Source organism: Molossus molossus, unplaced genomic scaffold (assembly GCF_014108415.1).
Source record: "Molossus molossus isolate mMolMol1 unplaced genomic scaffold, mMolMol1.p scaffold_m16_p_9, whole genome shotgun sequence".
Classification (NCBI taxonomy): domain Eukaryota; kingdom Metazoa; phylum Chordata; class Mammalia; order Chiroptera; family Molossidae; genus Molossus; species Molossus molossus.
In genome coordinates, this window is record NW_023425403.1 from 27,986,791 (window position 1) to 28,002,860 (window position 16,070).

The 16,070-nt window shown below is 34.9% G+C and overlaps 1 protein-coding gene across 1 annotated transcript; it reads left to right on the top strand.

Moving 5' to 3' along the window:
- Positions 1-44: 44 nt before the first annotated feature.
- On the top strand, positions 45-14,492 carry LOC118623041 (disintegrin and metalloproteinase domain-containing protein 18-like). The gene is made up of 6 exons (XM_036250611.1): positions 45-99; positions 737-813; positions 8,114-8,169; positions 12,184-12,262; positions 12,634-12,710; positions 14,297-14,492. Exons 1-6 carry the CDS (start codon positions 45-47, stop codon positions 14,490-14,492), a joined length of 540 nt encoding a protein of 179 aa, XP_036106504.1.
- Positions 14,493-16,070: the final 1,578 nt, after the last annotated feature.

Below are 16,070 nucleotides of genomic sequence, written 5' to 3' on the forward strand. Positions count from 1 at the left end.
AACGGCTTTCAGTCTTGGCTGTGTTCCTGCGCTCTGGCCCAGCCATGTTCCTTCTCCTTGCACTGCTCGCTGAGCTTGCAAAGATACAGGCCAGCAGGGGTAAGGCCATGGGAGGCTGGACTTCCTTCTCCTTTTGCCTCTGAGCAGGGTGGAGCTCTTTATGAAAAACAATTTCCTGTAGCTTGGGACCTCTACTGCCCTCTTCCTGGATCCTCCCACCCTCCCCCTTGCTGGTGTTTTCCTCTGTGTCCACACCCACTTCTCATCCTCAACACCTCCCCCCATGCCCCTGCCCCTCTCCTCCCACTCCCACCTACCCCTTGCCCCAGAGCAGGGCAGGTGACTCGTAATGTTAGCCAAGGAGTCCACTCTGCATCAAGGGTATAGTGTCTCAGGAGCTGAGACTCAGCCTGTCTTCTTGGCTCACTTACCCTGTGGCCATTGGGTTTAGGGGTTTGTGTACTGCTCTCAATTTCTTCCTGGGAGAGTCGAGGGAAACAGTTCCAATGTGGTTCTAAAGGAACAAGATGGTCCTATAAAACTGCAGTGTGTAATTTTTGTTTCTTAGACATTTTCAATGTCATCGTGAAAGCTTTGGACCAAGAAGGAGGGAGGGCAAATATAAATAAATTTATTGACAATTTTAGACCCCATGATGGATTCAGTTAAGAACCCATGTTTAACTAAGATGATTGCTGTTGCGAAAAACAGAAACAAAACAATTTTCTTACAGCAGATTCTGAAGGAATATTTCTGCATGTCACAGTTCCAAAGAAAATAAGGTCAGATGAGAGTGAAGGTACTAAGAGGAAGGTAAATGATGGAAATTATTTGTTTCATAATTAAAAATTTTAGGACTGTTATAATTTACCTTTGTATTAAGTCAGATCAAACTGATTTATTAGTTTGCAAAGCAAAATGTTTTCACTGAACTATTATATTTTAGTGTATTTTGATACTCCCTCTATTACACCTCCATTGCTAACTCCTGCACCCTTTCCTTCATCTCTTCATCTCTTTGACATGCTTGTTCACAATTTTAAAGAAAATACTTAGAAAAAATAATTCAGTATGAAATAAGTATAATAATGGTCCAGCAATAGAGTAACTGGTCTTGAGCAAAATTTAGATCTACAAAATTTTGACCCAGAAGTATCAGGCTTAGAAGTATAGCCAAAGGAAGAAAAAAGAAAAAGAAAAATGTCGTATTTGCCCTATTATGATTGAAATATCATAATAAATATTAACTGGAAAACAAAGTTAAAAAATACTTAACTGACATATAAAGAATTAAATTGAAGGCATTTAGTCTTAAATATTTCAAATTAGCTTGTTCTGTTTTATATTACAAACCACAATTAATTATGCAGGGGTTTAGAGTTCCATGTACTTAAATTGGTGTGGTCAATATATGGTAACTCTGAAAAAATATTTTTATGTTGAAGGAACAATTTTTGAGATGAGTAAGTAAAAAATTAAGAATTCATTCACTCTATTTTTGTCATACTATAATGGAACTTATGATTTTGTTCTGTTACTGAATAATAACAGTAAAAACAAAATGTATCTGAAATTATAATTGAAAACAACAATAAAATAGTTTTTAGAGAAGTTGTACTTTCTTTTTTTAATTATTTTTATTAATTTGTTTTTGTTACATATGTCATATGTTTCTCCTTTTTCCCCATTGACACCCTCCTCCCTATTCCCTGACCCCATACCCAGCTTTGTTGTCTATGTCCATTGGTTATGCATACATGCATGTAAGTTCTGTGGTTTATCCCCCCCCCCCCCAACACCCCTTCTACTGAGGTTTGTCAGTCTGTGCCCTACCTCTATGTCTTGGGTCTTTTTTTTTTCATTAGTGTGTTTAGTTCATTATATTTCACAAATAAGTGAGATCATGTGATATTTGTCTTTCTCTGCTTGGCTTGTTTCACTTAGCATAATACTCTCCAGTCCCTCCATGTCATCTCAAAGGATAAGAAATCTTTCTTTCTTACAGCTGCATAGTATTCTATTGTGTACATGTACCACGCCTTTTTATCCACTCATCTACTGATGGACACTTAGGTTGTTTCCAGATCTTAGCTATTGTAAATAGTGCTGCTATGAACATAGGGGTACATATATTCTTTCTGATTGGTGTTTCAGACTTCTTAGGGTATATTCCTAGAAGTGGGATCACTGGGTCTAATGGAAGTTCAATTTTTAATTTTTTGAGGTATGAGTACTCTATTTATTTTAAATATTAACCCCTTATCTGATATATCATTGGAAAACATGTTCTCCCAGAGAGTGGGTTCCCTTTTCATTTTGATGCTGGTTTCTTTTGGTGTGCAAAAGCTTTTTAGTTTGATGTAGTCCCATTTATTTATTTTTTTTCCTTTGTTTCTCTTGCCCTAGGTGATATATTAGTGAGAATTCTCCTATGTGTGATGTCTGAGTCTTTACTGCCTACATTTTCTCCTAGCATTTTTATTGATTCATGGGTCACATTTAAGTCTTTTATCCATTTTGAGTTTATTCTTGTGTATGGTGTAAGTTGGTGGTCTAGTTTCATTTGTTTTGCATGTGCCTGTCCAATTTCCCAATACCATTTATTGAAGAGACTGTCTTATTCCTATTGTATGCTCTTGCCTCCTTTGTCAAATACTAATTGTGCTTAATGTCTTGAGTTGATTTATGGGTTTTCTGTTCTGTTCTATTGATCTATATGCCTTTTCTTGTGTCAGTATCAGGCTGTTTTTATTATGATGGATTTGTGGTATAACCTGATATCCAGCATTGTGATCCCTCTTACTTTGTTCTTCTTTTTCAAGATTGCTGTGTCTATTTGGGGTCTTTTTTGGTTTCATATAAACTTTTGGAATATTTGTTCTAGATCAGTGAAATATGCCATTGGTACTTTAATAGGGATTGTACTGAATCTATAGATTGCTTTGAGTAGTGTGGACATTAATGATGTTAATTCTTCCAATCCATGAACAAAACATATGCTTCCACTTTTTTATATCTTCCTATATATTTTTTTCAGTGTCCTGTAGTTTCTGAGAACAGATATTTTACCTCCTTTGTTAAGTTTATTCCTAGTATCTTATTTTGTTGTTATTGTTGTGGCAATGGTAAATGAGATTTTTTTTGTGTGTTTTTTTTTTGTTTTTTCAGTTTCCGCTGCTGAGTGTTCATTATGTCTAAAAGGGTATAAAAGTGACACTGATTTCTGGATGTTAATTTTGTAACCTGCTACTTTGCCAAATTCGTTTATTTAATCTAGTAGATTTTTGATGGAATCTTTAGGGTTTTCCAGGTACAATATTACATTATTTGCGAACAATGACGATTTCACTTTCTTCTTTCCAATTTAGATGGCTTTTATTTTTTATTCTTCTCTAATCACTGTGGCTAAGACTTTCAGTATTGCGTTGAATAAAACTGGCAAAAGTAGACATTCTTGTTTTGTTCCTGTTCTTAAGGGAAACACTTTTAATTTTTGCCCATTGCGTATGATGTTGGCTGTATGTTTGTCATATATGGCCTTTATTATGTTTAGATATGCTCTCCCTATTCCCAGTTTGCTGAGTGTTTTTGTTAAAAATGGATGCTGGATTTTCTTAAGTGCTTTTTCAGCATCTATAGATATGATCATATGATTTTTATCTCTCTTTTTGTTTCTGTGGTATATCACTTCTATTGATCTGAGAATATTGTACACGCCTTGCATCTCTGTGATGAATCCCACTTGGTCATGGTAAATATTTTTTTTAAATATATTGCTGAATCCAATTTGCTAATATTGTGTTGAGGATTTTGGCATCTGTGTACATCAGGGACATTGGCCTGTAGTATTTTTTCTCTGTAGTGTCTTTATCTGGTTTTGAAATTAGGATTATTCTGGCCTCATGAAAAAAACTTGGAAGTGTTCCTTGTTCTTGAATGTTTTAGAATAGTTTGAGGAGAATAGATGTTAATTCTTTGAATGTGTGGTAAAACTCCCCTGTGAGTCTGTCTGAACCACTATTCTTGCTTGCATTTTGTCACTCAGCCAGAAAGTTAACAACTGTGCTTATCATTTCAATTTCTGTTTCCATAGGACCTCAAGATCAGCATGAACTGAGAATTTAGGATCTTTTTATCTCTGTTCTAGGCATGTGCAAAGTTTTGGGCGTGCACATAATGTGTGAGAACTTCTAGATTCCCAGAAATTTGTCATAGCTTTTCAAAGCTCCATGTGAACATTTAAAAAATATTTTTTATTGTTTTGTTGTTTTTTTTAGAGAGAGAGGAATGGAGAGAGAGATAGAAACATCGATGTGAGAGGGAAACATTGATTGACTGCCTCCTGCATGCCTTCTACTTGGGATCGAGCCCACAACCCAGGCATGTGTCCTGATCAGGAATCGAACCAGGACCTCTAAGTTCATGGGACGGCAATCAATCCACTGAGCCACATCGGCTGGGCCATTATAAAGCTTTTAAAAAATACTTTTTATTGAATTCATTGGGGTGACATTGGTTAATAAAATTACTTAAATTTTAGGTCTACAATTCTATAACATCATCTGTATATTGTATTATGTGTTTGCCACCCAAAGTCAAGTCTCCTTCTATCACCATTTATACCCCTTTTACTCTCTTCAACCTACCCAGATCTTCTTCCCCCTCTGGTAATCACCATACTGTTGTCTGTGTGTACAAGTTTTTTGCTTAATTCCTTTAGCTTTTTCACCAAGCTCCCCAAAACCTCTTCTCTCTGATAGCTATCAGTTTGTTCTCTATATCTGTGCGTCTGTTTTTATTTTGGTTGTTAGTTTATCTTGCTCATTAGATTCTATATATAAGTACATTATATTGTCCTCTTTTAAGACTTTTTTGTTAATCAGTACTCAAGGATATTTTTTTCATTGATTTTTAGATAGAGTAGAAGAAAGGGAGGGAGAGAGAAAGAGGCTTTGATGTGGGAGAGACACATGGATTGATGGTCTCTCACACAAACCCACTCAGAGCTGGGGATCAAACCTGCAGCCCTGGTGTATGCCCTTGAGTGAGACTTGAACCTGTGACCCTCCGGTCCACAGACCAGGCTGATGCTCTGACCACTAGGTCAAACTGGCCAGTGCTTAAGTATTGTGGTTGGTCTATTGTTTGCACTGCTGCTATTCATTTTATCAGGCAACTGTGAAGTTAAAGAAAAGTTTGTAATTATTTTCAAAAAAATGCCTTTGGGAAAAGGTTTTTGACATCAAGTGTGATCTTATTTATGTCAAATACAGACAGGCTTGAAGTGGATCTTCTAAGAACCACAAAGTACATCAAATCATGACATTCTCTAGAAATGAGATTTTGCAAATGCTCTAGCCACATTCTGCTTATTTTAGAGGTTTCTAGTACACTGGTATTCACTGCAAATGCTTTCTATTTATTTTCAATTAATGAAAGAAGAGACTAGGGTAAACTCAAACCTCCCAAACATAAATTTCACCATGTTCAGCTAATACATTTGACTCCAGTGTGTATGTTTCTCTATATATTACATAGTTGTTTTGTGTAGTGTTCTATAGATGTTTATTAAGATAATTTGTTTGTATTCAAAACTTCTGCTTTCCCATCTTTTTTTCTTGTAGGGGCTATGTAGTTTATATCTCTTGTCATAGTATCCTCCTGAGGGGCATATATGAGACTTGTTCTGTATTTTTTTTATTTCTAAGTGATATTCTTGTAACCCAGGAGAATCAACCTCATTCGGACACAAAGTAGTTTTGAATATTAGGAGCTGTTATTACCTGCGCAGGGACTGCAGCCAACCTACACTGAGGAGAACTGCAGCCCCGAGCTCAGGGGGTGGGTTGCTTATATAGGACAGGGGTCATTCAGAGCAAGCAAGCTACGTGTACAGAAGCGGAGGCAGTTAGTGATAAGCAGGAGGGAACGGAGGTGGGAGGGAGCTGAGGAGAAAGGGAACTGGGTGAACTGGGCCAGCACACATCTATCCTGCTATTCATTCTATTATCTAAGTTTTAAAAACTAACAAATTCGCTTAGAGGACACATTCATTTAGAGGAGTATCAGGCCAGCTGGTACTTCCTCAGGTTGCCTCTGAAAGCTTCATAGTTGGCCTTTTGTTTATTTAATTAGGACAAAGTGATAGGAGCAGGTTATTATAATATGCCACTATTAATTATTATATTAAAGTAATACCGGATAAGTCTGGCAAACTTTTGTTATCTCCTTTCAGACACTCATTGGTTTTGTCTAGACGTTTGTGGGAAAATTATAGCACATTTCTCTCTCAGGGTTTGGAGGAATATCTGCCACATCAGAGACTCTACCCAAACTCATCTCTTCTACCTTCTTTATGATGCAAAATCCTTAGTCTCTTGACAAAAGGTTAAAGAGATTTGTGGCCTGAGGGCACTGGTGAAACCCACTACAAGTAGGAAAAAGAAGAGGAAAAAAGGTCTAATATTGAAGGCAGAGTAAGGAATACTTACTAGGCCTGTTACTGGACAAGGGACCTGGCCCTGAATGGGTCTGCCTAGGACCAGCTGGTAGCGTGTGGGTTCTTGACTTCCTGTGGGAATGGTTTCACATTGCGAGTCCAGGTGACATCGAGGGCATGTTTATTAAAGCTGGGGACAGTGAAATAAGGGACTTGGCATAGAAGAAGCAACAGGAGAACATGGACTGGGCTGCTTTGGTTTGCTAAAAATGTTATGGGTAAAAAATGAGCAGAGGCAGGGTTCCTTTAACTCACTGGGAAGTCAGAGAAAAGAGGACCTTGGAAACAGGCTCAGGAGGTTAGCCCAAGACGAGTTGCCACTGCCCATTGCTCCTCTAGTTGGAAGTCTCCTGAGGACCCTTAGAGTTTAGGAGATGTGGGCCTGTGGAGGAGGAAGAGGGGAAGGGAAAGGCACGTGCTCCCCAGAGGGAGAGTGCACACAGGGTTCTTTGTCTTGAGGGTTTTTTTCTCTCTCTTAGAGGAGGTCTCAAGGAAGGATTTCAGTAGAATGTTAATCAATTTTCTAGGTGTGCTCCTTCAGGATCATGGTGGTCTCCACTGATTGGTCAGTGTCAGGGCAGGGGGTCATTGTTACTGCAGCTGGTCCTGGAGTCATTCACCTGGTTTTACTGCTTTTCTGAGCCTAAAGCTGAAAAACAGTTGAGTCCTAGATGTTATTTCTAGGGAGGTGACCTTCTGTATCTGGCTGCAAATTGCTTGGTCAGTTTGTTCTGGTATCTGTCTCAGTTGCCCCATTCTACTTGCTAAGGAATTTCCCTAGTAATATCCAGCCTCAGGCCCAGTGTTACATTTTTAGTTCTAGGTTATCAGGCTATGTGGGCTTCTTGTGCTTCCTAGGTGCTTCCAGGCATAAACATCAAATACCCTCTCACAGGCTCACAGACTCCCTTCCCTTAAAATCAGAGATCTTTCTTAAAATTAATTTTTCTAGAAAAGAAATTGTGTATTTGCTAGCAGAGATGTGTGTCTGCCTTTGTAGAGACTGTCCACTGACTCACTCTGTAAACATCCTCAGAGTCACCTCCTAGTCCTGGATGTTACCACATTAGGATGATGACACTGTCATAACTCAGTCTATGTTGTATTAAAGCTGATATTCCTGGAACTGCCGTGTTTCTCATGAGCTTCAGTCTCTCAGACCTTTTTACTCATGGTTCATATATGGAGAAGATTATGAAGTGGCTCTAGGTGTATTTGGGAGTATGTATATATGTATTTTTAAATTTGTTTTTGTTTCATTGTATTTAGCATAGGATATTAACCTGCAGTCATGTCTCGTTCATCTTCACTAGAAAATGTTTATACTTTTCAAATAGAAATGATTAATCTATTGTAATAATAATGCTAAAATTGTATTTTTTCAAAATGTGACCTTCAGTTTTTTTCTTTTCAAAAAGACATTTCTATATTTAAATTCACTACTCTAACCCTGAATCTATGATAACAATAAATTCCTTCTATTTAAAATAATAAATTCTGAAGAATATGTTAATTTTAAAAATGGATTGAGTCTTTTTCTGACATGAGAAAAAAAGTTTTACTTCATATATTTTTAATTTACTAACTCATTTGTATTGATTTGCTTTCTTTTAGGCGATTTATATAATTACAATTGATAAAAACCCATATACTCTGCATCTCACAAAACGGTAAGATATGATTTTCTCTTAGAGCTTAGATTTTAGTTTTAAAAAGTTTTGTTACTATTTAAATATAATAATTAAAAAATTCAGACTGCTTAATCAATCAATTGTCAATCTAGAGTTTATTAGGTCTTGAATCTTAGATCTATGAGACTGTTACATTTAATTATTCATCTTTTTATTTTCAAATTCAGAGATAAGATAGACATTTGTAAATCTTTAACTGAGTATAAAACCACTAAACCCAAGAATTGTGACAGATACTAAGTATGTCTGTGAGAACCAAAACATAGTTCACGCATTGAGTGGTTATTGTTGGGAAATTCAACTAGTGGCATACATCTCATAAATGTATTAATAATATATGTATTTATTTTTAACTTTATAGGGTACTTTATATATCATAAAACTCAGTCAACTGTATAATTAAATCAACCATAAATCATTTTTAGAACATTCCATTTCCCACCTAAGATCCTTCATGCCATTTGAGATTTAATCCCTGTTCCCTGCCACCACTCCAAGTAACTATCCATGTACTTTCTGTCAGTGTATTTTCTCAACATTTCAGTTAAATGGAATCAAACAGCCTCCTCTCTGCCTGCCTCTTTGAAAATATATATTTATAAACAACTGCATTTTGTGCACCTGAATCTTTATAGTTGAACAAGTCTGGAGAAATTTATCCTTATTTAATTCATGACTCTTCTCATGTACTTCATGACTATTAAACTCATGTTGGCCTTTAATGTCTCTACAACCCCATTAAAATTGTTTTTTGATTAGACAATCAATGATCTTCATGTTTCTGTATGCCAGTTAATTTTTAGTCTTTATTTTTCTTGACCAACTGGCAACATTTTGTATAACTGACCAGTGTCTCCTCCACCAAATCATTTCTTCACTTGGCTTCCATAATACCACAGACTACTTGTTGAACTCTTAAAACATTATGCTTACTCTTTTACAATATTTTGTTTGTTTGTTTTTCAGATTACTTTTTATGTCTCCAATCTCAGAGAACTCTGTGATGCTATTATTGAATCTTGTTTTTTTTCACTGAGCTATATTCAATCACCTGGCTATTTCATCCAGCCTTAGGGCTTCAAATTGAATTCATGAATCAATTATTCCAAACATATCTATAGTTTATTCCTTTCTAGTGAATGCCATATTTAATTATCTGACTACTTATTTGATAACCAAGTGTTTAATAAAATTTTCATACTTAACATACTTGAACTGCACTTCTGATCCACCCTAATTTATCCTTTTCACAATCATCTCAATAAATGGTAACTCTTTTCTTCCAGTATCTCAGAACAAAAACCTTGGAGGGATTCTTACCATCTCCCCCTGCGCCCCCTCCTCCTTTTTCTTTTTTTGGAGTTTCACAGTTCTTTTTTTTTTTTTTTTTTAATTTATTTATTTTTGTTACAGAGGTTTCTCCTTTTTCCCTCACTGATTACCCTCTCCCCACCCCTCCCAGCACTATCCCCAGCTTTGTTGTCCATGTCCATTGTTCATGCACACGTGCATATAAGTTCTCTGATTTATCTCTCCCCCACTACCCCCCTTTTCTGGGATTGTCAATCTGTACCCCACTTCCATGTCTCTGGGACTACCCCATTCCTCAGACTGTTATGTTCATTATATTCCACAAATAAGTAAGATCATATGATACTTGTCTTTCTCTGTTTGGCTTGTTTTGCTTAGGATAATTTCCAGGTCCCTCCATGTCATCCCAAAGGATAAGAGATCTTTTTTTCTTACAGCTGCATAGTACTCCATTGTGCTATGTACCACAGCATTTTTATCTATTCGTCTACAGATAAACATTTGGACTGTTTCCAGATCTTAGCTATTGTAAATAGTGCTGCTACAAACATGGCGTACATATATTCTTTCTGATTGGTATTTCAGGCTTCTTAGGGTATATTTCTAGAAGTGGGATCACTGGGTCAAATGACAGTTCAATTTTTAATTTTTTGAGGTAACACCATATTGTTTTCCATAGTGGCTGCACCAGTCTGCATTCCCACCAGCAGTGTATTAGAGTCCCCTTTTCTCCACAGTCTTGCCAACACCTGTTGTTTGATTATTTGTTGGTGGCAGCCATTCTGACAGGTGTGAGGTGATACCTCATTCTTGTTTCAATTTGTATCTCTCTGATGATTAGTAATGTTGAGCATTTTTTTATATGTCTCTTGGCCATTTGTATGTCCTGTTTGGAGAGGTGTCTATTTAGTTCCTCTGCCCATTTTTAATTGGGTTCTTTGTCTTTCTTTTGTTGAGTTGTAGGAGCACGCTCTATATATTGGAAATTAACCCCTTGTCTGATATATCATGGGCTATTATGCTCTCCCATACAGCGGGTTGCCTTTCCATTTTGATGATTGTGTCTTTTGCTGTGCAGAAGCTTTTGAGTTTGATGTAGTTCCATGTGTTCATTTTCTCCTTTGCTTCTGTTGCCTTAGGTGATGTATCAGTGAAAATTCTGCTGCGTATGATGTCGGAAATTTTGTTGCCTACAGTTTCTTCTAAAATTTTTATGGATTCCTGAGTCACATTTAAGTCTTTTATCCATTTTGAGTTTAATCTTGTGTCAGGTGTAAGTTGATGGTCTAGTTTAATTTTTTTTTTTTTTTTGCATGTAGCGATCCAATTTTCCCAACACCATTTATTAAAGAGACTGTCTTTACTCCATTGTATGCTCTTGCCACCTCTGTCAAATATTAATTGAGCATATTGCCTTGACCTATTTCTGGGTTCTCTGTTCTGTTCCACTGGTCTATATGCCTGTTCTTGTGTCAGTACCTGGATGTTTTGATTACAGTGGCTTTGTAGTATAACCTGAAATCTGGTAATGTGGTTCCTCCTACTTTGTTCTTTGTTTTCAAGATTGCTGTGGCTATTCGGGGTCTTTTTTGGTTCCATATGATCTTTTGAAGTATTTGTTCTAGTTCTGTCATGTATGTCGTTGGTATTTTGATGAAGATTGCATTGAATCTATAGATTGCTTTGGGTAGTATGGAAATTTTAATCATTTTAATTCTTCCAATCCATGAACAAGGTATGTGCTTCCACTTTTTTATATCTTCCTCTGTTTGTTTTTTTAATGCTCTGTAGTTTTCTGCGAATAGGTCCTTCATTTCTTTGGTTAAGTTTATTTCTAGGTATCTTAATTTTTTTGCCGCAATGGTAAATGGGATTGTTTTCTTAGTTTCTCTTTCTGTGAGCTCATCATTGGTGTATAAGAATGCCTGCAGATGGTTCTTAACATAGCATTCAGTCTGATTTCATTAAAATATCAGTCGGATCTTATTATGTATTGCTCAAAATCTTCCAGTGGATTCTCATCTCATTGACATCATCTTTCACTATTATCTGTTGTCTTAAATTCATTTCCACTCTAGGCATATTGCCCTCTAGTTGTTCTTTGTATACAAAAACATATTTATGACTCATGGTCTTTGCATTTTTTCTTAACTCTGTCTGGAATAACATTTTTGTGACAATCCATGGGCTTGTTTTCCAGTTTTTAGTCATCTAACGTATCATATCATCTCTGGGCCTCTCATGCCATTCTATCCACATTTTGCAAGAAATCTCCTTCACCCAGGCCTTATTTATCATCATCTAACATGCTGGTTGTATGAGTACTTTACTATCATGAAGACCAGTGGTTTTCTCTTTTTTTTTTTTACTGCTGTATCCCATGCCTAAAAGAGGATCTGTCAGACAGCAGGCACTCAGTAAATATTTGTTGAATGAGGACATACATAGGCACACATACAGATATCTGATGCAGAAGATTTACACAGGGTTTTTTTCAGTGTTAAGAAAGCCTGATACATTAGTTCCACAAATTTAAATTGTTATTCCACACTAAAATTACTGTAATTGAAGCATATTATTATATGATTATAATAAATTTTACATTTATTTGTATTAGTGTGATCTTTATATTCCTATTAAATTCATCACTCAACCATTTTATTTTTTATTTTTGTTTCTTAGCTCATTCTTATCACAGAATTTTTTGGTTTATACATTTAATGAAACTGGATCTTTGCATACTGATTCTTCATATTTTAAGGTAAGGCTCAGATATCTTAGACATTTATTATTATAAGTTTCTTTATTGAAATGGACATATCATTACCATTGAGATATGTTTGTTCTGTTTACAGTTTAATGTAAATACTTTATTCCATTAAAATTATGACATGTGATTGATTATTGTACATAAAAATAAGATGAAATACTGAGGTAATATTCATGGACATTTAGGTGGTACAAAGTAAGGAGAGTTGTCAAAAACATTTTCCCCTGAAAATATGCATTAATAAATCTGTATAATAAAAAATCTTATTTTAAACTCTGTTAACATTTTAAGTCATTTATAATATTTAACCATTCATATTTCATTCATAAATTATTTATTTGCCTTTCTATACTGTTTTTCAGATGCATTGTCATTACCAAGGATATATTGCAGATTTTCCAAATTCAGTTGCTACACTCAGCATATGTTCTGGTCTCAGGTAATAAGATCTTATAATATTTATACCTGGAAAACTTGTGATATACTTTAAAATGAAACTTAGTGACTAGCAGATACAAATCTGGGAAAGTTAAAGGGGAATCCAAATCTGAACGTTTTCTTTATGGTGAAATTAATTTATTTTACATTAATATTTGTAGCTTTACTTTAGTGTCTATTCAAATGAAATCACTCTAGGGAAACCTGACTAAAGGTATTTTTCAAGATACTGTGTGGAAAAGGATAGTTTCAGTAAAGGAAAGTTTAGAATATTCCCCTAAACATTACAGCTGAGTTATCTGTTATCTTAAACAGTTACAGAAAATGATGTTAATTAGTTATTTAAATAGACACATATTGTATGCTCAACATTAAAGTGTACTCAGCGTCAGATATAAAACAACTAATTGAGAAAGTATCTCGAAGGACTTAACAGACATTTCTCCAAAGAGGACATACAGATGGCCAACAGGCATATGAAAAGATGTTCAACACTACTAATCATCAGGGAAATGCAATGAGATATCACTTCACAACTCTCAGAACGGCGGTCATAAAAAATGCACAAACATCAACTACTGGTGAAGCTGTGGAGCAAAGGGAACCCTTGAACATTGTTGGTGGTATTGTAAATTGGTGCCTCCACTATGGAAAACAGTATGAATTTGCCAAAAAAATTAAACATTCATTTGTGAAGGTACATACACCCATATGTTCATTGCAACATTCTTCTTGGTGGCCAAGACATGGAAACAACAAAAGTGTCCTTCAGTAGATGATTGGTTAAAGAAGATTTGGTACATATACAATGTAATATTACTCATCAATAAAAAAGAATGAAATCTTTCCATTTGTGACAATATAGATGGGCCTAGAGGGTATTATGCTAAGTGAAATAAGTCAGAGAAACACAAATACCATATGATTTCACTTATATTTGGAATCTAAAAAAACAAACGAATAAACAATGAAAAACAAATAGACTCATAGATATAGAGAATGAGCTAATGATTACTAAAAGAAGAGGTAAAAAAATATTCTCTCAGGTAAAGGACTGAGAAATGTAATTTTCAAGGAAAGTTGTAAGTTTATCAGGAAGATGAGTCCAGAGCAGACTAACTCACTCTCTAACTTTCTATTGGTTTTTGTTAGCCTGATTTACAAAAATTTACTTGTATTAACCAAGAAAATTGGCATTCCCTGAATGTGGTTTTCTTTTATATCAACTTCTTTAGATACTGACGCTATGTTTCTGCTTTTCCTTTTCTTAACCTCTATAAGAAAGGATCTTTATTCTTGACATTTTTAACAAATATTTTGTTTCCCAGCTAATACTTGGCCTTAAATAATATATTTTGAATGACTGTGACTACTGTACAGAAAATACAAAATACTTCTAAATTTATTTAGATCTTTAATATGTAAGGAAATACTAAGGCAGATGTATTAATAATTATTAATGGTACTCACAAAAAAATAGAAAAAAAATGTGTTTAAAACATGTTCCTTTCTATGGTTCATCATTTCTTACAACATTTTATAGTATAATTAATAGGATTTTTATGTCATTACTTTCTAAATGTTTAGGGGATTCCTTCAGTTTGAAAATATCAGCTATGGAATTGAACCATTGGAATCTTCAGCAAGATTTGAGCACATAATTTATCAAGTGAAAAATGATATACCAATGTTAGCAGAAAACTACAGCAATATTTGGCAAAAAGAGCAGAACTATAAAGTGTATTTAAGCTCACAGGTAACTTCAATAATTCTGATGTTATGACATACCATAAAATTAATTCTGTGAAATTTTTTTATATTTTGAAATGGAACTGCTTAACAGTTGAGTAGGAATATTAAATTTGGTATCTTTTTTTCTGTACCTTTAAATAAAACATCCATATTCCACCTAAAATATATGACAAATTATAAGATAATGTATTTTAAGTTTATTGTTTTATTTTATATTATGTAACATTTATTATTCTTTTATTTAAATTAAAATGCATATTCTTAAATACAATTCAGAAATATAGGAAGAATAGAGTCGCTATTAGTTATTACTAATAGTTACCACTTTTACATCTGTAAAAATATTTTCAATATTTTGTTACATGACTTTAAATACTACCAAAACATATCCTTCTAAAATAAATAATCATTCATCTATATTAAAATCCCTTAATTTACCTATGGGCTGGATATTGCTTGACAAGAGTTTTTTTTTCACCACCTTGAATATTTCTTTTTTTTTTAAATTTGTTTGTTTTTTTAGTCTATTAATCTTTATTCTTTGATGGTGAGCTTCAATATTTTATATTTAATGAAATTAAGTTTAAATCTTTCATCTTACTATTTGTTCCTTTTTCTCTTCTTGCCTTATTTTGGACTTACCAAGATTTTTTATTATTCTGTTTTCTCTTTATTTACTTGTTGGTTATGCATTACTTAACTGTGCTTTTAATTGATACTCCAAAAATTACAACATGCATCCTTGATTTATTAAAGCCCAAGCTAAATTAGTATTTTTACTACTTCCTAGATCAAGCAAATACCTTAGCATTTTTTCTATGTTTAATCCCCTTTCAAACTATGTACTATTTCAGTTGCATATTTTAATTTTATATTTTTGAATTATTTTGTTTATTTCTATGTGGTTTTTATTATGTTTTTTTTTTTTTTTTTTTTTTTATCCTCACCGGAGGATATTTTTCCATTTTTTGTACAGATAGAGTGGGAGGGAGAGAGAGACAGAAACAGAAACATCGACGTGAAGGGACACATCGAGTGGCTGCCACCCACACGACCAACCAGGGCCGGGGACAAACTGCAACCGAAGTACATGCCCTTAGCGGGAACTGAACCCGGGTCTCTCTGGACCGCAGGCCGACGCTCTAACCGCTGAGCCAAACCGGCCAGGGCTTTATTATGTATTTTTTAAAACTTATTTGTTACAGATGTTTTTCCTTTTTCCACCATTGACACCTTCCTTTCAACCCGCTGCCCCATCCAGTCCCCAGCATTGCTGTCTATGTGCATGGTTAGGCATACATGCATATAAGTTCTGTGGTTTATTTCTTCCCTCCACCCCGACACCCTCTTCTGAGGTTTGTCAGTCTGTACCCTACTTCTAAGTCTCTGGGTCTAATTTGTTCATCAGCTTTTTTGTTCATTATATTCCACAAATAAGTGAGGTCATGTGATATTTGTCTTTCTCTGATTAGCTTGTTTCACTTGGGATAATGCTTTCCAGGTCCTTCCATGTTGTCTCAAAGTATAAGAGATCTTTCTTTCTTACATCTGCATCGTATTCCATTACATATATGTACCAAAACTTTTTTATCCACTCATCTACTGATGG

What these genes read in the sequence shown, in the direction of transcription:
- LOC118623041 (XM_036250611.1), top strand. Translation starts at nt 45, where the DNA reads ATGTTCCTTCTCCTTGCACTGCTCGCTGAGCTTGCAAAGATACAGGCC. An exon ending in GTGAAGGTACTAAGAGGAAG is followed by an intron (nt 814 to 8,113) that starts GTAAATGATGGA and finishes GCTTTCTTTTAG; the next exon opens with GCGATTTATATAATTACAAT. An exon ending in ACTCTGCATCTCACAAAACG is followed by an intron (nt 8,170 to 12,183) that starts GTAAGATATGAT and finishes TTTGTTTCTTAG; the next exon opens with CTCATTCTTATCACAGAATT.